Source organism: Prionailurus viverrinus, chromosome D3 (genome assembly GCF_022837055.1).
Source record: "Prionailurus viverrinus isolate Anna chromosome D3, UM_Priviv_1.0, whole genome shotgun sequence".
Taxonomy (NCBI): Eukaryota; Metazoa; Chordata; class Mammalia; order Carnivora; family Felidae; genus Prionailurus; species Prionailurus viverrinus.
In genome coordinates, this window is record NC_062572.1 from 21,765,445 (window position 1) to 21,785,632 (window position 20,188).

Consider the following 20,188-nt stretch of genomic DNA (forward strand, 5'->3'; position numbering starts at 1 on the left):
CAGTATATGTGGTAGCTTCCAACACTGAACCCGCTGCTCAGGGTGCAGGTGAGTCTGGCTGTTGTTCCCGGAGATGTAGACAGGGAGGACGGCTGGGTCAGCACAGGCTGGGACAGGGAACCTGCAAACACAGACACTCGTCAGTAATGGAACCAGAAATGCAAGGAAAATGTCCCAGGATGCTGAGCATGGCAAGCACCCTTTGAGATCCCCCTGTGTCCCTGAGGCAAGCCCCTACCTGTCCATTGAGACACAAACATGAGGACTAGAAGAGTCCAAGCCATGGTGACATAGACCCTAGTACCCACACTGGGCTGGGCTGCCCCAGGCCTCCTTTTCTCCTCTACCCTTGCTGCAGGAGGAGCTGTCCATGCAAATGAAGTCCATCTAGTGACTGCCCAGCCCCTCCCTGAGCCCTGGTGCTTCAGCCCAGCTGAAGGACATACCCTGGGGACGATGGAGGTTGGCTTCACCACTGGGGAGAACCCTGGGAGGAAGCACCTGCATGCACAATGCACAGGTCCCTGCTCGGGGGACCTTGCCACACCAGAAGGGACACACGTGCCGACTTCCCATCAGGGAGCGCAGAGCCCAGTCCCCAGACCCAGGCTCTGCACAGTTGTGAAGATACCACAGGGTACTCCCACAGCGCCCCCTCTTGGCTGACAGGCACATACCTCACTGTGTCCAACAGCCCTGAGAGCCCAGCTGGTTTCCTCAGCTCCTTTTGTTCACACATCCTTGAGCTGAATCATGGCCAACGTGATCCCATAGTACCGCCTGTGATGACTGCAGTATTTTGCACTCTCAGAAGGAGTCCTGGTCTCTGTGAGATGCAAACATTACCTCCCGTTAGTGGTAAGTTGTTGACATCTGGCAGAAGATACTGCTGACATCATATCCCTGCACTGGTGTGTGATGTAGCATCTGTAAACCTTGGGAATGTTTTTCAGCTCCTATGCATTGTAGCAATGGATGCCAACGAGTGTCCAGTAAATTGGGTTTTGTTTTAATCTGCGATTTTTTAGCTCATTTATTGGCTAAGTGATTTATCAAGGAAAGGGAAAACAATGAATTTATCTTTGATGAAGTCCAATGGATCAGTTTTTTTATGGCTTGTGCTAATGGGGTCTTATCTAAACATGTTTATACAAACCCTAGAGCCTGAAGATTTTTTCCATTTTTATGTTTACAACTGTATACTTTACAGTATGTCAATAATCCTTTTAGTGAATTTTTTTATGAAGTGACAGTTTTCGGTGAGCTTCATTTCTCTCGATGGACATCCAGTGGTTCTGTGGACATTTGTTCAAAGGCCATCCTTCCTCCTCTGAAAGGCTTCTGCAACCTTGTCAATAAGGTTTTCTTATCCATAAGTATCCATACGTATTTCTTATCCATGCTTTTGTGAGTTTGGTTCTGAGTTTTCTGTTCTGTTACTTTGGCCACTGTGTCTACCTTCCATCCACACCACTCTGTCTTGTGATAGGAATTGAATTACACTTCTCTACAAGTTGGGAAGAATTGTCATCTCTACTATATTGACTCTTCTAATCCTTGAACACAACATATCCCTCCACGGTTTTAGATCCACTTTGATTACATTCCCAGCATTGTCGAGATTTCAGCATCCATGTCCTGTACATATTTTGTTAAATATTCACCCAAATACTTCATCATGGAGTGGTTTGAAGTGTTATTTTTACATTGTTTTTCACAAGTTTATTGCTCGTATAGACGCAACTAAATGATCTTTCTACATTGATCATGTGTTCTGCCACCTTCCCGAAATTGCTTATTACCCTTTGAATTCATATATTTACATACATATTCATAGCTCCCTTTGTATTTTTCCCCTATATCATCCTCTGGCCTGAAAATAGGGACCTTTGGCTCTTGTTCTCCTTAGTCTGGTGCCTCTCATTGTTTGACTTGCCTTATGGTTTGGTCAGTCACATCCAGTCCTATGGCTAACAGCAGTATTGAGACTGGACATGATGACCTTGGTTGCCACCCTGGGGGAAAAGCTTTCAGAGCTTCACCTCAGTGTGTGTTAGCTGTGGTGTTTCATCATTTTCTTTATCAAGCTGAGGATGTGCTCCTCTATTTTCATTCCCTGAGAAATGTTGTCTTTTTCATTCATTCATTCATTCATTCATTCTCATTCTTTGTCATGAATAGGTTTTGCATTGTGTGAAATGCTTTTTCTGTATTGATTGATAAGACCAGGTTTTTTTTTAAATAATTTTTAAAATTCAGTGTATTCATTTATTTATTTAGAGAGAGAATGATAGCTTGAGCTGGGGAGGGGGAGAGAGAAGAGGAGAGAAAGGATCTCAAGCAGGTTCCATGTTGTCAGCGTGGAGCCCCATGGAGCACTTGACCTCAGGAACCCTGAGATCATGACCTGAGCTGAAATCAAGAGTCCTATGCTTAACTGAGCCAATCTGGTGCCCCAGGGTTTTTCTTATTTAGCCTGTTAATATTAGAGATTACATTGAATGATTGTTTAATATAAAACTGGCCTTGCATACCCACAATACACCCCATTTCATCGTTGTGTGTATTTCTTGTGATACATGTAGATAACTGAATACCTTTTTTTTTTTATTTTCTTTGAAATAGTTTTCTGCTTATTTGTGTGACATATTCCATTTTTTGTCTATTTTGTGCTAGGGTGCTATTGACACCAGCTACTGAATGACAATCTAAGAAAGAATGATTTCTGGGGCACCAGGGTGGCACAGCGTACTATTCATGATTTCTGCACACGTTGTGGTCTCACGGTTCATGGTATCAAGCCCATCAGAGGGTTCTGTGCTGACAGTGCAGAATCTGCTTGGGTTTCTCTCTCTCTTCCCCTCTTTCGTTTTCTCTCTCTCTCTCTCTCTCTCTCTCTCTCTCAAAAACAAACAAACTTAAAAAAAAGAAAGAATTCTTACCTTAACCCAATTCAGCATATTGATCGACAAGCAAGGAATATCTATTCATTCATTCCAGTTTTCTCTAATTTCTCTTACGATGCTTTGTAGTTTTCCATATACAAGGCTTTCAATTTTTCCAAAATACATCCTTAAGAATTGCATAATTATATCACTATAAATGGAACTGCTTTTATTTTTATGTATTGATGGTTTATTGCCTCTATATAGACTACCATTTATCTCCTCATTCTGTTTTTGTAACCTGAAGGCCAGAATTGAAGCAATCAGACCCAAACCATCTGCGACTGAGCCCTAGATCTGATTGGGAATCAACACCTTTTCTTCTCGGACATCTCCACTGAATATTTTCTTTATCTCTCAGCAACAAAGTTTGCCTTTGAAAACATGAGCACGGTGAGAATGGGTCATCAGTCTAAAAATATAACTGAAGGAAAGGATATGACAGTGTCACATCATCTGTCTCTGGGACAACGGAGGGTCTGTTGAAGATCTGAGCACAGAAGTCACCCCCTGAGCCACCTGAAGGGTAATGTCACCAGACCCAGAGAGTGAAGGGAGATTTTGTCTCACTTCCCAATGGGACTGACGCACTACATAAGCATTAGCACTATCCTGGCATATGAGACAGTAATAGTCAGCTTGTCCTCATGCTGGAGTCCAGAGATATCAGAAAACCTGAACTGGTCAAAGCATCTTTGGATCCGGAAAATGATAGGAGACCCAAGATCCCTGGAGTGCATCTGACTCTGATTTGTATCTCAGCAGAAACCAGGGATGGTTCTTTGCCTTCTGCCAGTGCCTATATATGGTGTCACTTCTCAGGGTGCAGATGTGGGTCAGCACCGGCTGGGAGAGGTTTGCTTCTTCCAAACACAGACACTCCTGTGTAATGGGGCAGGGATGGAGGTGAAGTTGCTTGGGGGTCTGATCCAAAGGGGTTGACAGAGGGACAGGGGACTCCCCAGTTGTCTGAGAACTGGAAGGGAATGTGAGGGGTCTACATGCAGTTGTATGTTCTGTCCATTTTCCTCCCGAGGGATGGACCCTGGAGATAGGAAACTACAGCAAGATCACTTCTAGTTTCCTCTGAAATCCTAATATGGAGATGGATGTCAGACCTGAAGAGCCAGAGGGAGAGACTGAGGGTCTGAGGGACATGGGAACAGATGGGAAAAGAGGAGGGAGGGTTTGGGGGGTGTTGGCAGGGAGAGTCTGCAGGATCTGGTCCAGATTCACATGTAGCTGGTTCAGACAGAGGGCACTTTGACTATGACTAGGGTTATTGTCCATATGTCACCTGTGGGTACATCAGTAGTGACACAAAGCCCTTTAAGGACCACATGGTGACACTGATGTGTGGATGAATGTTTGCTGGGCAGCACGTTCAGGTGCAGACACAGTATTTATTCTTGTACATCTTCTCCAGACCCCATGGGGATGTGCGGTTGGCCTCTGTTATGTCAACTGTCAGTGTCTTCCCGGGATGCCCAATTTTTTCTCACATTACATTCAAACATGAGCATTTCTATTTTCCCTGTTCAAGGAAAGATCTTTCTGCAGTAGAATCCCATCTGCATGTGTCTCCAGGTAAGTTTCATACTGAAAAGATGTTGGGATCATGATCTTTGTTCAAAGGTATTTTCTCTCGCTTGCTCACTATCTGAGATGCTGTGAGCAATGAAAGCCGCTCCCACTGCCATGAGCTGTAGCACAGTAATAGTCATCCTCGTCCCCAGGCTGCGGCCCAGAGAGGAGCAGAAGCCCTGACTTGGCCAAGGCATCTTTGGATCCAGCGAAGAGGCTGGGCACCCTGGAGTCTTCTCCATTCTGAGTCTCCCCCTTAAAATTTCTTGCAGGATTTGTTTAGTGGTCACAAATTCCTTTAGCTTCTGTTTCCCTGTTAACTCTTTATCTCTCCTTACATTCTGAATGACAGCCTTCCTGGAGGAAAGATTCTTGGCTACATATTTTTCCCATTCAGCCCATTGAGTATATCCTGACACTCCTTTCTGGCCTTCCAAATTTCCGTGGACAGATCTGCTGTGACCTTGATCTGTCTTCCCTTAGAGGTTAAGGACCTTTTCCACCATGCTGCTTTCATGACTCTCAGTTTTTCTGTGTATTTTGTGAATTTAGCTATGATATGCCTTGGTAATGCCCATTATTTGTTGAATCTAATTTGTGCTCTCTGTCCTTTTGGATTTTGATGTCTGTACCTTCCCTAGATTAGGGAACTTTTCAGCTATAATTTGCTCACATATATGTTCTCCCCTTTTTCTCTCTCTTCATCATCTGGGACACCCATGATATGAACGTATGCCTCTTTGTAAGTCCCTGAGTTCTCTAAATCCTGTGTTGTCATCTTTTGCCTTTGTTTTTCTCTTTTTTTTCGGCATCATTATTTTCCATAATTTTATCTTCTGTAACACTGATTGTGCTCTGTTTCATCCATCCTCACTGTCATGGCATCCATTCAAGATTGCATCTCAGTTACAGCATTTACAACTTGGGCTTGACTAGATTTTAGTTCTTTTGTCTCTGCAAAAAGGGATTCTCAGGGGTCTACTATGTTTTTTTCAATCTCAGCTAGAATTCTTATAATCATGGTTTTAAATTCTAATTTAGACATCTTACTTATATCTGTGTTGATTATATCCCTGCACATCATTTCTCCTTTTACATTCTTTTGGGGTGAATTTCTCCATCTTGTCACTTTGGGGAAAAATAATAATAAATTAAAATTAAAAATTAAAATTAAACAAATTTTTTAAAATAAGCAAAGAAAGGAAGCTAGATGCTAGATGTGTCTTGGTCTGCTTGAGGAGAGATCTTTGATGGAAAAGAGAAAAAAGAGAAAAGAAAAACAGTTTACAAATTTACAATATTTTTTAAAAAATAAAAGTATACAAAATGAAGAAAATAAAATAGAGTAAAAAGTTTTGCTCTTTTTTTATCCAAGAAAGAAAAGAAATAAAAACAACAACAAAAACTGGAGCAAACAAAAGAACAAACGAACAAGCAAACAAAATGAAATTGAAAGAAGCTAGATCCAGTGTCTCCTAGAACTGAAACTTTGTAGCACAACATGGTCCCCAGATTCAGCCCATGGAAGGGGTTTGCCTTGTTCTGGGGGATGTGCCCAGAGGTTGCAGATGGATAGGGCTCTGTGTAATGGCTCCATTCTCCATTTGGTGGTGCTGCTTCGCTCACTGGGGTGGGTAAGTGTGGGTCTGCTACAGGCGAAAATGGCTGCATCCTGCTCTCTAGTCTCCTGAGCAGAAAAATTTCACACCCTCTTGGATGCGCACCCTGTCACCTCTCCTTTGTCTCAGGCTTCTGTCCATTACCCACTGTGTTTATTTATTTATTTACACTGTCTGTGTTTATTTATTTATTTTGAGAGAGCGAGACACAGTGTGAGCAGGGGAAGGGCAGAGAGAGAGATGGAGACACAGAATTGGAAGCAGGTGCCAGGCTCTCAGCTGTCAGTACAGAGCCCAATATGGGGTCAAACCCATGAACCATGAGATCATCACCTGAGCCAACATGGGAATGCTTAACCAACTGAGCCATCTAGTTCCCCAGAGCTTAGGTCTTCAAAGCATTTAGAGCACTCAGCACTTCAAGAAGACACATGTGTTAGTATAAATTGGTCGCAGAATAAATTAGATTGATACTAGGTGATCTGTCAATCTGAGGAAAACTTCCATGAAAGAAGGTATACTGTAAAGCACCCCTCAGTTCCCAACCCCATGCCACATCCCTCCTAGGGATTGGTGTGGCTGAAGAAACCAAGCCCTAGCCAGAATAAATGAATAATAATAATTATTGTTATTATTATTATAAACAGATGTGGATTTCTCTTTCATCTTGTATGACCTTAATATCTTGGCTTTATGACTAGTGAGCATATTCTGCCTGGTGTTCACAGTCTGGAAAATGTACCTGTTTGGGTGCAACTTTTTGGCCAACCAAACAGACTGGAGAACATTCTCCCTCTGTCTGTCTATGCCTCTGTCTCTCTCTTGGTCCAGATGGGCCTGCTGTTGGGGGAGTTAGTCATGAGAGTTTCCAGACCCTAGGAAACATCTGTCACCTCAACCTTCAAGTTTGTTTGTGCTGGAAGGTCTATTCCAGGAGCACCAGCCCAGTGTCCCAGTTTAGTGGGCCTGTGGCACCGTTGTGTCATAATTACCCGTGAGACTGGGGGCGCCATTTTCACTACAGCCTCCTTACCACCTGTGCAACAAAGGTTTTTGCTTTCTTAGATTAATTTAGGAGTAAACTTTGGATTGTTGGGCAACCCAATCAGGTGTAGGCCAGCAGCATGGGTGGTGAAAGAATTCACCCAAGCAGAGCAAAGGAGATAGAAGTTTAGGGAATACGCTGTAAGGGAGCAGCAGGCAGGACAGCAAAGCAGAGATGGTCTCCCAGGAGGCAGTGGTGGGGGCTGTGGTCAAGAGGGGAAGGTAAGGAGGTGTGAAATATTTGGCTTTTTTTTTCCTTTTTTGGTACCTGTGTCTGGGTAGGAGTCAGCTAGGGCTTATAGATATTTTGAGGTGACTTGTCTAACGGGCCTGTTTGCACCCAGCCCACTCGTCACTGTGGGACCTTCTACCATACTCAGGTGACCATTGCTCAAGCCTGTCGCCTAAAACTGGCCTCTATGTTCCCGCTTGCTAGATCAACAATGACAAATCCTTGCCATTTGGGCAGAGGTCTCATCTTCAGTAGCGGCTCATGTTGAACAGTGGGGGTGTGCTGTCTATACATAAACTTGTCTGTCCGTCTGGGGTTATGTGCAGTTATAGACCAGAGCATGTTATTATACTATCATGCTGACGGGTGATTTGAGTGAAATTCCTTGGTGGCCTGGTCCATGGGATTTAGGAGGGGCGGATCCTCTGTTGCCCCGGGCTGGAATCCTTGTTGAACCATCATTCATATATGGAATTCTTGCATTCTGGAGGACACAAAGTTCAAAAGTGGATTAAATTGGAGGGGGGAAGGGGCAACAATTAGGCATATGCGTATTGAAGCCACAGGTCCTAAAAGAGAAAGAAGGCAGCGTAGCCATGACCAGGTTTCTTTCCAGGAAAACCATCCTTATGTTGCCCAGTCCCAGGGGGAGGAAGGTCGTTCAATCAAACCGTAGACTTTTTTTTATGTTCCCTGATTGACCCTTTAGCAGGACACAGATACCTTCTGGCCTCAGCTAGGAGATATAAACTCAGTCATTTCTGCAAACCGAATGTGACTAAAACCTCCAACTGGGTTTGTATCATCATAAAGGGTCTACCTATTGTAGACCCTGGGGCATGTGTACTTGGCTCTATTCCCTCACCTGTGTGCACTCCTAGGATGCCTGTGCTGTGTCAGGCAATAACACTGTGCCACTCCTTCCTCCTCAAAGACAGGTGTTCCCACAGTGGTGTCCCATACACAAGCCTCCACTGAAGCTTCTCAATAAAAGAGATGCAGGGGTTTTTGTCTCACTTCCTGCTTATCTGAATCACTGTGAGTAACGATAGCTGCTCCCACTACCTTGATATATAGCACAGTAATAGTCAGCCTCGTCCTCAGGCTGCAGCCCAGAGATGAGCAGAAGCCCTGCATTGGCCGAGGCATCTTTGGATCCAGAGAGGCGGCTGGGGACCCCAGGGCCCTGGTGCTTATCTGAGTCTGAGTAGTAGTACAGGAGATACCGGGGAGGGCTCCCTGGCTTCTGTTGGTACCAGTATATGTTATAGCTTCCAACATTGATGTCCCTGCTCAGGGTGCAGGTGAGTCTGGCTGTGGCTCCCAGAGATGCAGAGAGGGAGGCTGGCTGAGTCACGACATGCTGGGACAGGGAACCTGCAACCACAGACACAGCAGACGGAAGACAAGGGACAGGGTACATGAGATTGGGGAGTTGAGCCACAGGGATTTGACTCTGGCTGCGGGCCCACCCTGGTGCCCTGGATCCTGTCCCTACCTGTGCAGTGACAGAGGAGCACGAGGAGGATGGGGATCCAGGTCATGGTGACACACCCCCTTCTTCGGCCCACAGCTAGGGCTTGTCTGCCCCGGGTCTCTCTTATCCCCTGTGCACAGGCCTCAGAGAGGAGGGGCTGCTCATGCAAATGGGACCCACACCTGCCTCTTCTCCATGTGCACACACAGGGTCTGTGGCCCTTGCACACGGAGACTTCCTGATGCACTGTGTTCCCCCTGGGTGGGCCTGGAGGCAGCAGCTGAGGGGACCACACACAGGTCAAAGTCCAGGGGATTCCACCAGGCCCTGATGGGACACACCTGCCCTGTCCCCACAGGAAACACGGGGGCCCAGACCTGGGGCCTCCTGTCAGTGCAGGACTGCCAGCTGGATCCCCTGTCCTGCAGAAACCCTTAGACATGATCTCACATCAACCCCTGCTGCTCTCCGGGCAAACGTCTCATTCTTTCCACTTTCTCGTTCTTTCCCACTGCTGCTAATGCTCTCCTTGACCTGCGTCCCTGATGTTTGTGCTTCCACCATGTGAGACAGACCCTTCAGAGAAGGATGGAGGTCCTGGTGTTCTCTCCCTGAACCGGGTTTTTCCTTGGGCAGGGCTATTGTGGGAAGAACAGGAGCAATCTTGACCCAGGACAGTCTAGGAATCCCGGTGGAACTGATGACAAGATGCAGGGAACAGAGAGCAGGGGATCTGCCCCCACAGGGGGCTCCTAGGGGGCAGGCTGACTCTGGGTGATGAGTGAACAGGAACTTGGTGAGCGGTCACAAACCTTCACAGAGAAGGACACAGATTATGGAAATCTGTGCCTTTCTGGAGCATGGCAGAAAGGACTCCACAAACTCTGATGAGGCTGCTGAGGGTATGGGGACAGAGCAGGGCCTGGGAGTCCAGTAGGACCACTGTGGGGCCATCCTGCAACCTCCCATCCCTGTGCTGGGAGTCTTTTCATTCCAGCTGGGCTTCTCCTGGTCAGTGCTGCTCATTAGAGATTTAGTACTGCAGGAAGTTCTAAGACAGATTTTGGGGCGAGGAGAAGTAGAAGGCAACCCCGGGGGATGGTTGGAGGAAGATGACAGCAGAGAAAACAGGAAGGGTGAAATGGGTTGTGTCCCCTAGTGGGACACAGGGAGGTAACTGAATGGACCGCAGGCTGTGGGAGAGGGAGTGATGGTCCAGAGAGTTACGTGGCTAGAGGGTGATGCCCACAGAGACAGGAATGCTCTGACTGACACAGGGGAAGTCAGGTGGGAGAGCAGATGGAGGGCAGGTGATGGGTCTGTTGTCCCCGTGTCAAACTGAGACCACGGTGTGACATGTTGAGAGGCGTGGAAACATCACAGACAACCAGGGCTTTAGAGACGCCTTCTGTCCCCCATAGGAAGGATGTGGGTGTTACAGTATTTGCCTGACTGACGGCTTGGCCTGCATAACTTATTCAGTTGTCCCCATCAGCAGATTAGTGAATGACAACATGGCTCTTAATGTCATATGAATAAGCATCTCACAGGGAGCAGGTTGCTGAGGTTGCTGGCTCTGACCATTTGTTGATATATTTAGGTGCTGAACCCCCTCCCCTTCATTATATGTGCAGATGTAGAAAGGAAGCCCAGTCTTGGGGTCACACTGGTGAGATGGACACACACTGGGAGAGATGGGATGGGCACATCGGGATGAACCACTGCACAGCACAATCAGGCTAGGGAGCCTCCCTTCCCATGGTGGTGTCGACCATCCTCCCCCTCGCTTGCTTCCCTGCTGCTCAGGGCTGAGACATTCTGAGCCCTGGTTGCACATCTCCATAGATTGAGATCACTGTGGAATGCCACTACCCGGAGACAGCATACAGTGCTAATCTGCCACATCCTCAAGCTGGCCCCTGTGATGGTGAGGACGGCTTTGTTCCTGGAGATGGACCTGGAGATGTGATCAAGGACCTGAGACAGGTGACTGTTTATGGTAGATAAGGGTGTGGGCACCCCTGCCTGGAGTCTTTTGGTACCAGCCAGGGAAGTTACTGATAGATACTGACCCAGAGCTAGTCACAGGTGAGTGTCACCATGACTCCTGCAGACACTGACTGTGATAGCTCTTGGATAACCACAGTATGAGAATTGGTTCCTAAAACCAAAAGGAGGCACATGTGTTATTATGAGAAGCAAGGGTCACCCTGAAACCTTGATTTTATGTGCCCTCCAAGAAAGCAGTCTCTTCCCCTGACCTGAGCCATAAGCAAGGAACCTGAGAAGAAGCACCATCCAGGCCATGGTGGGGATCCTCACAAGTCTTTCCTCCTCATGTTCTTGGGTTGGATTGGGGTCTCCTCTGGGCCTTTTCATGCCTGCAGACCTATGAGGAGGAGAGGTGCTTCATGCAAATTAACTTCCTCTCTTTTACTGCCCCTTGGTCACCCTGATGTCCCCTGGGGGAGACCTTGAAAGAGGCATATATTGGGACTACCCAGAATCAATGACTGCAGGGAGCCTGGGACACTGAGTGACAAGGTGACATCTTGCCCCGAGTCATCTCCTCCATGTCCCTGGTGGCCTCAGTCCCAAGTTTCTTGCCTGGAAAGGCAGACTGAGGGCATGCATCTGCTTCTCACATCCTGGCCATGCTTCTAGTTCATTCCACATGTACCCCATCCCTGGGAATATTTTCTGCCCTCCCCAATGAAATGGACTCTTGTCTCTTTGGAGAAACTTAGTGGTCAGTCCTCCAGGAGTGAGTCCACTGGGAATTTCAAAGCCCGCACTGGGTATGAACAAACAGGGTCTCTTCTGACTCAGTCCTAGTCCCTGTCTCCTGATAGCCACGGGGCAGAAGACCAGAGGTGGGGGAGTCTACACCAGAGGCACCCCAGGCTGTGGAAGTCACCCTCATTTGCTCTTGGAAGCCATCTATTATCTGAAGTAGCAACAGTGTAACTGCTGGTTTTGAGGGGAAGGTAATCATATCACCATTAAATTATGAGATTTCTCCAAACATCAGGGAAAATAAGAATCTGAACGAAAATGGCACTGTCTGAAAACATTGTGTAACCATCCCGAGGCATTGTAAAATACCCTTGCCTTGTGTAGTCGCTATGCAGCAGAAAGAACTAGAAGGGTGGCCGGGGAAATGGAAAAACATACAATTTCTGGAGTAATAGGTGAAAGAAAAGCCACAAAATTGGACTTCATCCCACTGTGGAATAAGAATGTGATCCAATGCTCGTTTCTGAATGGTTAGTAGATTGTTTCGTGATACGTATACGGCCATTGCTTTCTTTGTCATCAACTGTGTTCAGAGACTTAACTCACATCAGACATAAAGATTTATAGTAAATTCGGGCACCTGGGTATCTCAGTACATTAACTATCTGACTTTCGATTTCAGCTCAGGTCGTGATCTCACAGTTCCTGGGTTCAAGCCCTGCATTGGACTTTCTGCTATCAATGCCAAGCCTGCTTCTGTTCCTCTGTTTCCCTCTCTCTCTGCACCCCCTCAAAAATAAATAAATGTCAAAAAAAGATTCATATTAAATCCAATTCTATTAGCCAAAATCATTCTTGAGGCAGTGGTTAAGGTGTAATTATATGCATCAGATTTCAAGATGAAGAAGAAGACCTAAAACTTAAGAGAAAAGTTATCAGTTCACATCCGTCACTACAAAATGCTGAAGCACATGAGAAGTCACAGAATACTCTGAACCTTATCTGTGACTATTGCTGATAAGGGAAGCTGTGTGTATAATGTATTTCATCCAGAATTCCTATATCCAGTGTTTTCCACAACAAAAGTAACCTTAAAATGACCATACTACCCAAAACAATCTATAGATTCACGGCAATTCCTATGAAAATTCCTATGATATTTTTCACAGAAATAGAAAAAAAAGTCCTGACTTTTATATAGAGGCAGAAAAAGACCTAAAAGTGCCCAAGCTATCTTGAGAAAGGAGAATAAATCTGGAGGCACCATACTTCCTGCTTAAATTTAACACAAGGTTCTAGGAATACAAACAGTATGAAACTGGCCTAGAAAGCCACACATAGATAGATACCACAGAATAAAAAGACCAGAAGGTAGTCCAAGTTCCTCTTGACCACCAAGGAGTAAGTACACTGAAAACAGGGCCTTTGCAAAGTTCCTAGAGGAGAAGTGACATGGAGTTTGGAGGGGATTCAGATAGGCATATGGATGAATCATACAGCAGGTGACCCAATCGAGATCCTAAGGTTCTCACTGGTGTTCCTGACACACTCTGGGAGAGAAAGCTGGTATTCTTGGACACCTGGCAATGGGACACATTGGTACGCATGCCATGGTGGTCAGCATGCATCGACATGGTCAATCCGGGGTAAGAAGCCCAGCCTAAAGACTCTCTCAGCCGCGTCAGGCCACATCTGCCAACAGCCCCCATGGGAGCTGCCCTCTGCCCTCTGCTGCTTCCTGCATTGGCATGGGTTCCTGGGGCCTGGCTCCTCTGCCATTCCTGATTACCCATTCCCCTGTTGGGTGCTCGCGATGATGAAAAAGCTCTGGAAATGGACAGTTGTGGTGGTTACAAAACATGGTGAGTATACTCAGTATCTCTGAATTCCACAATAAAGAGTGATTAAAATATTAAATCTTGTTATGTTTATTTTCATCACTATAAATTATCAGTTCAAAATCAAATTATATGTAAGAAGCTGTACTAATACAAATATCCTTCTTGTCCTGGTATGTGGTACCCTATTGTAACTCATCGTCATCAGTAAAACTTGACAGTAATTTTTAAAATTATTTTTCCTGTAGATTCCACATATAAATGAGATCATATAGCATTTTTTTTCTCTGTAGGGCTTATTTCTCCTAGGGTAATATCTGGCAGGTTCGTCCATGTTGTCACAAATGGAAGAACTTCGTTCTGGAAAGACATAGGACTGGACTTCTTTGTGCACAGATAGGGGACCTCCTGCCCTGTCGCCCCACAACCTCCCTGCTGCTTGGATCACAGATGAGCCCTGATGTCACAGGAGAAGAGAGGAGGACAGAGTCAGGGCCTTGGAGTTCAGGAAACCAGCCACAGAGGTACCCAAAGTCCCTGATGGTGTCTGCTTTGGTAAATTCACATCTGTGGGATCTACTTCCCACCTTCCCAAGAGCAGACCCAGCATTTTGTAGCAATGAAGGAGCGCTGCATGTTACCTTCACAAGCACTACGGAGAGTTTTGCTGACACCTAAGTTTCTCCCCTGGCTAACCCCCCTCCCCTGACGTCACAATTTAAGGGCCAAGTAGCTAGCCTGGTTGCCCAGCCAGCTCTGTGCCCGCTATTTCTTCTCTTCTGAGTCTTCCTTGGGCACCAATCGTATTTAGTACATCCTACCTGGAACACACAGCTGTTCAGCCAGCTCTGAGCACAGGAGCTTGCAGGGAAGGGAGCCTCTGCCCCAATCCCTGGAGGAACAGAGTCCACATTCTGGAGGACTGTCCACCTGCTGCGATGGTCCAGACTCTGACCAGAAAACTAAGACAGTGGATGTGCCTTTGTAAAGAGAAAAAGGGCCAGCTCAACACTCTCTGAGTTTTACACTTTAACCACCAGACAAAATGTTGGCATTGTCGTGGGTTTCTTTGATGCCTGTTTGTTTGTTGGCTTGTTTGTTTTCCTGACAACACAAAGAACTTGAATAGGACAGTGGGAGGAGGAAGCGTATTGTGACCTAGAAGCTACTTCCAAAGACAGTCAGTGTGCATTCAAGTTATTTTCAACTGGAAGAGAGTCAGAGTGCAGGGGTCTGAGCAGGCTGAGGTATTTGTCCCACTTCCCCATGAGTGCGTGTCACTGTGACCAGCACTACTGTGCCAAATTGCACAGTAATAGTCAGCCTCGTCCTCAGGCTGCAGCCCAGAGATGAGCAGAAGCCCTGCATTGGCCGAGGCATCTTAGGACCCGGAGAAGCGGCTGGGGACCCCAGGGCCCTGGTGCTTATCTGAGTCTGAGTAGTAGTACAGGAGATACCGGGGAGGGCTCCCTGGCTTCTGTTGGTACCAGTATATGTTATAGCTTCCAACATTGATGTCCCTGCTCAGGGTGCAGGTGAGTCTGGCTGTGGCTCCCAGAGATGCAGAGAGGGAGGCTGGCTGAGTCACGACATGCTGGGACAGGGAACCTGCAACCACAGACACAGCAGACGGAAGACAAGGGACAGGGTACATGAGATTGGGGAGCTGAGCCACAGGGATTTGACTCTGGCTGCGGGCCCACCCTGGTGCCCTGGATCCTGTCCCTACCTGTGCAGTGACAGAGGAGCACGAGGAGGATGGGGATCCAGGTCATGGTGACACACAGAGACGCCCTTCTTAGGCCACAGAGCTGGGGCTGGATGGCCCTGGCCTGTCTTATCCCCGACCACAGGGTCACAGAGGAGGGGCTGCTCATGCAAATGAGACCCACACCTGCCTCTTCTCCATGTGCACACACAGGGTCTGTGGCCCTTGGACACGGAGACTTCCTGATGCACTGGGTTCCCCTGGGTGGGCCTGGAAGCAGCAGCTGTGGGGACCACACACAGCCCCAGGTCCAGGGACTCCTCCAGGTCCTGACCAGACACACCTGCCCTGGCCCACTAGACGCAAGGGGCCCAGTCCTTGCTTTCTGTCAGTGGAGGACTGCCCAGCTGGATGCCCCTGTCCTGCAGAGAGCCCCAGACACAGTGTCACAGTGCCCCCTGCTGGTCTCTGGGTGAACCTCTCCTTTCCCACCACTGGCTTCCCTGATGCCTGTGTTTCCATAACTTGAGATTGACCCTCCTGGGAAAGAGAAAGGTCTTGCTGTGCAGGAATTTGTTCTGTTCTCAGTATAAGAGGGGTTTATATCCTTTTTCTAAAATCACTTATTTATATTGTGGGTCTAGTCTTCCAGGTAGGAAAGGTCAACATGATGCCCAATGAAACCCTTTGAGGGGTCTCTACTTAGGCACTCAGAACAATAATACTCATAAAATTACCAAAAGACAGAGCTTCTAAGGCAAAAGGATTTGGGGCTGACCACTCTCTGCAGTGGGAACAGCTACAGTCCCCGCAATTTGTGTCCAGCATGTTGTGTATAGAGCAATTATTCATTCAACAACCCGTGACGAGATGAATGAATTTCTAGTACCCCAGGCCACCTGGACCCCAAAGATTGTGTCAAAGCTATCTCATCTGAGTGATGGAGAGGTGGAGAAAAGTCAGGCTTTGTCCTTGAGATCACAGCCCCTGTGGCTCTGGTTTGGGACAGAAGACTTTCCTTCAGAATGCAGCCTGGATAGAGGTACCACTGCAGTGACTGAGGGAGTGACAGCCCACCGCTGACAGCACAGGGGGTTTGTGTCTGTTGTCCCCATGAGGCTCGAGCTCCGTGAGAGCAGCACTGAGGCTATGTCACAAAATCAGTGTCCTGACCAAGCTCTGAGTGGAGCTGTAGATGGTTGGGGGATGAGCTGTCCACAGGGATAGAGACTCTCCTGGGGATTCCTGACCATCAGCCTCAGCCCAGGAGAGCAGGTGTTCAGGGCAGAGCACCTCAGTGAAGACTATGATTTATCGCAAAAGGGCCACCTCTGTCAACTGTATCCGTGGAGCTGCAACTATGTCTCCTGTTGTCAGACACTGCATGTGGTACCTGGAAGGACACACGGGGTGCTCCAAGGACATACAGACAGGGATACTGCCCAGGTGCATGAGCGGTGTGCACGGGAATCAGGACACAGAGGTCTGAGCACAGCTGTGGTATGTAAGGTGGGATCTTGTAAGGTGACCCAACTGATGTCCCTGCAGAAGGGAGATAGCCCTGGGTCAGAGGGCAGAACATGTGCCAAGGCCCAAGAAACAGGGGAGGGTGGGGGCTGGTGACCCTGGTGAACATGTCTCCTGGAGGGAAGAGAGATGGACCAGCTGAACACATGAATTCAGCATCTCCAAATGGAACAGAAAGACCTGGAAAAATAAGTACCGATTTACTTAAACATGAAATCTGTGTCTCCCCTTCAGGAAAGCACGTGAATGTACATATATTCATAAAGGCCAAATAGATTCATAATGATACTTCCCATGCACTTGCTAATTCTGCAGATATGACCTTTTATCCTCACATTATTATGTCTTCCAATCCTGAGTGGTCCACAGGATTGTCAGTGGAAACCCAGCTCTTGTCTCTTCAGGGGCCAGTGACGTGGTCTTCAGGTGATGGGTGACGCCTGGGAGCTCAGGGTTGGGGTGTCGCTTCCCAACTGGCCTGAGGCACTGTGCAACTCCAAGGCTGTTTTTCCATGCTGACCGGAAATAAACAGCCTCCCCCTCAGCCGGAACCAGGGATGTTCAGGGAAGCCAGGCTGCTTGCCCTGCATCCAGAAAATCTGTGGAGATCCCAGAGGGCTAGATGTTTGTTCTTCCATTGAAATGAAGTTTGAGGACATGGCTCAGGTGTTGCTGAAGCCAAGCTTCTGCCTCATTGCCAGCAATGTTACTGTGTCCAGTATAAGAGAACTTGGCCATCATTCTAGGACCTTGATCACTGACAGTGGCCGAGTCAGCTCTGCCTGTCTCACAGACACTCTAAAGGGACCCAGAGGAGTCTGAGCAGGGCAGGAGTCCACTGTGAATGAGAGTGAGGGTTTGGAGCAGAGCTGGTGCATCTCCCACCCACCTTGGGTGAGTCTGGCTCTCAGCTGTGTGGGGAGGAAAGGAGGTGAGGACGAGAGGGGCCCAGGTCATGATGGACACGCAGACTCTGACCTCTAAAGCTCTGTTACGGAGACTGGGCTCCTGAAAATCTCCTTCTATCCAGAAATTCCCATGTGGGTGGAGTTGCTGCACTCAGGTACGCCCTTGCTGTACGTCTGTCCAGCTCCCGTGCCCTGGGATTTCACAGGTGGAATGAGCCAGAGGAAGAAGAGAGGAGCTAACCTAAGGGCACAGGCAGCCTGGGTGGTGATGAGCCCCAGGTCCTATCAGGTGAGTATCCTCTAGCGATCACACTGATGGCTGGCCCCCTGGTGGCGCTGACTTCTGTCCCTGATTGCTGGCCAAAACCACATGGATTATTCCATTCTATCCCACATACCTTCACACCCCAAAAACACCCTGTCTTCTGTGACAAAACTGGCACCCCAGTTAGAGGCCTGTGGTTGTCTGGACCCTCGTTACTGAGCTGCTCCTGATGGCTGCCAGGTGCTGGGTCCACAGCTCTGGGCTCACCCGTGTGCTTCATACACGTGCCCACAGCACCCCTTTCTGGCCCCGTTACAGGTGACAAAGCACGTGAAAGGCAATGTGAGTATCGCGCCTGGGGGAAGGGAAGGCCCTCTTGACTCCCGCCAGTTCCAAGGCCCCCTCCTCACTACTGGGGGAGATCCCTCACCTCTGGGCCCATTACTAGGCTGCAACCTTCTGACCCCCACCCACCCTTCCATTCCTTACAGCAGCCTCCCCAGATCCTGACCCTCCCTCATGGGTTTACATGAGTGGAGGACAGGGTGACCAGAGACCTGGCCCCTGAGGAATGATGTGTCCTGCGGCTGGCATAGGGGGCAGACAGAAGCCTGGACTGGCCACATCCCACTGCTTGGGAAGGCTGGGGCGCTCCTTCTCCCTCTGACCCCACTTTACTGAGCAGGGTCAGACCCCCGGGCCCTCCCCTGGATTCCTCTTCTGTCTACTGCTTGTGGGAGTTGGGGAGTCCATCAACAAGGACCACAGGGGAAGGGATTGGAAAAAGGCAGCTCTGCCTTGTCAGAAAGACAGAGGTGGCTCCCTGGGACCCACCTCTCAGCACAGCTCTTCCAGCAGGACCCAAGCCTGGACCCCTGACCTGAGGAGGAGGGGTCTGATGGGGACACAGTCAACAGCCTCTGCCAGGTCCTCTCTTCACGCTCCCCTCTGGCTCCTTGATCATCTATGTAGCACTGAGACATCATCTCAGCACGTCAGATTCAGGGGTTTCCTGTCAACCCCTCCAATGTTCCAGGTCCACCTCACTGCCTCACCCTTGTTCACTCTCCAGAAACATCTTATGTGTTGCTATTCATACTTCTTTGTCCTCTTTCTCTCCCAGGACATTTTCAGCAGCATGAGGACGTAGATTGTCCCTAGCGCACTCATGCTGTATCTAAGCCCAAGAGTCATGCCTGGCACATACTTGGTATTCACCACAGGCTGTGCAGGGACGGATCTCTGTACAGTCGTCTATCCTGATCAGGAACACATGAAACCTGCCGGGGTCTGACCCAACGGGGACTCAATTCTCAGGACAGCCTGACCCCAGGTGTGCAGTAAATCTTGCCCAACGGAAGAAAATGAGACAATGTTTTGCTGAGTAGGGCTGGGTTAACGGGCACAATTGGAGAGAACAAGGACACTATTTCTAGACGAAATTCCCTAGCCTTGCCTAAGACTCCACTATTAGAAGACACGAAAAAGAAGCAGCTGCGTGGGCCAAGGGGTGTGAGCTGCACAGGAAGTCCCATTGCTGAGGGGACAGTAGGTTTGGGTCTCCCTTCCCCACAGGCCTGGAGCAGTGTGTGAGCTTTGAGACTGTGATCCCACACTGAGCAGTAATAATCAGCCTCATCCTCAGCCTGGAGGCTAAAGATGCTCAGGGAGGTCACGTTCCCTGACCTGGAGCCTGGGAGTCTGGACGGGACCCCCGCAGGCGGAGCACTGCTACCATAGATGACAATGTTGGGGACACTGCCTGGGAGCTGCTGGTACCAGGACACACCTCCAGCCCCAACATTGCTGCTGCTTCTGGTGCAGGAGATGGTAACAGTCTTATTCACAGGCTAGGATACTGCAGATGGCTGAGTCACCACCGACTGGGCCCAGGACCCTGCAAGTCAGAAGAGAGACACGGGGTGAGAGAGAGGGGTCAATGGATACCGCCCATACATGGTTCCACAGTCCTGTCGTCTCCAGCCCTGATCCCAGCCTCCAGCCACCTGTGCAGTGAGCCAGCAGTGTGAGCAGGAGAGGAGCCCAGGCCATGGTGGAGACCCCTGTTCAGCAGTGTGTCCTCAATGTCCCTCAGATGGGCTCCCAGAGTCTCTCTTATTGCCTCCAGCAGCCCAAGGGGAGGGAGAGACCCTTCATGCAAACCAGTCCCCTCCCCCTGGCTGGCCAGCCCCAGCCTGAACCCTGAACCTGACCCTTGTCTGGAAATCTCACCCCAGGAGGGGATGGAGCGAAAGCTGTGGGGCCTGACCTGGGGCTCCCCAAGGGCCTGTGAGCACCCAGAGGA

The 20,188-nt window shown here is 48.6% G+C and overlaps 3 gene segments (V, D, J or C); all 3 read right to left on the minus strand.

The window, feature by feature from the left end:
- Nucleotides 1-298, minus strand: part of LOC125149386 (probable non-functional immunoglobulin lambda variable 5-48) — a 60,429-nt gene extending 60,131 nt beyond the window's left edge. The window contains 1 exon segment of the V gene segment in view: nucleotides 239-298. Coding sequence covers nucleotides 239-284 — 46 coding nt within the window.
- Nucleotides 299-8,457: 8,159 nt separating this feature from the next.
- Nucleotides 8,458-9,002, minus strand: LOC125149387 (probable non-functional immunoglobulin lambda variable 5-48). The segment is given in 2 exon segments: nucleotides 8,458-8,801; nucleotides 8,923-9,002. Coding segments are annotated over 2 exon segments (390 nt in total).
- Nucleotides 9,003-14,756: 5,754 nt separating this feature from the next.
- Nucleotides 14,757-15,269, minus strand: LOC125148965 (immunoglobulin lambda variable 5-37-like). The segment is given in 2 exon segments: nucleotides 14,757-15,083; nucleotides 15,205-15,269. Coding segments are annotated over 2 exon segments (273 nt in total).
- Nucleotides 15,270-20,188: the final 4,919 nt, after the last annotated feature.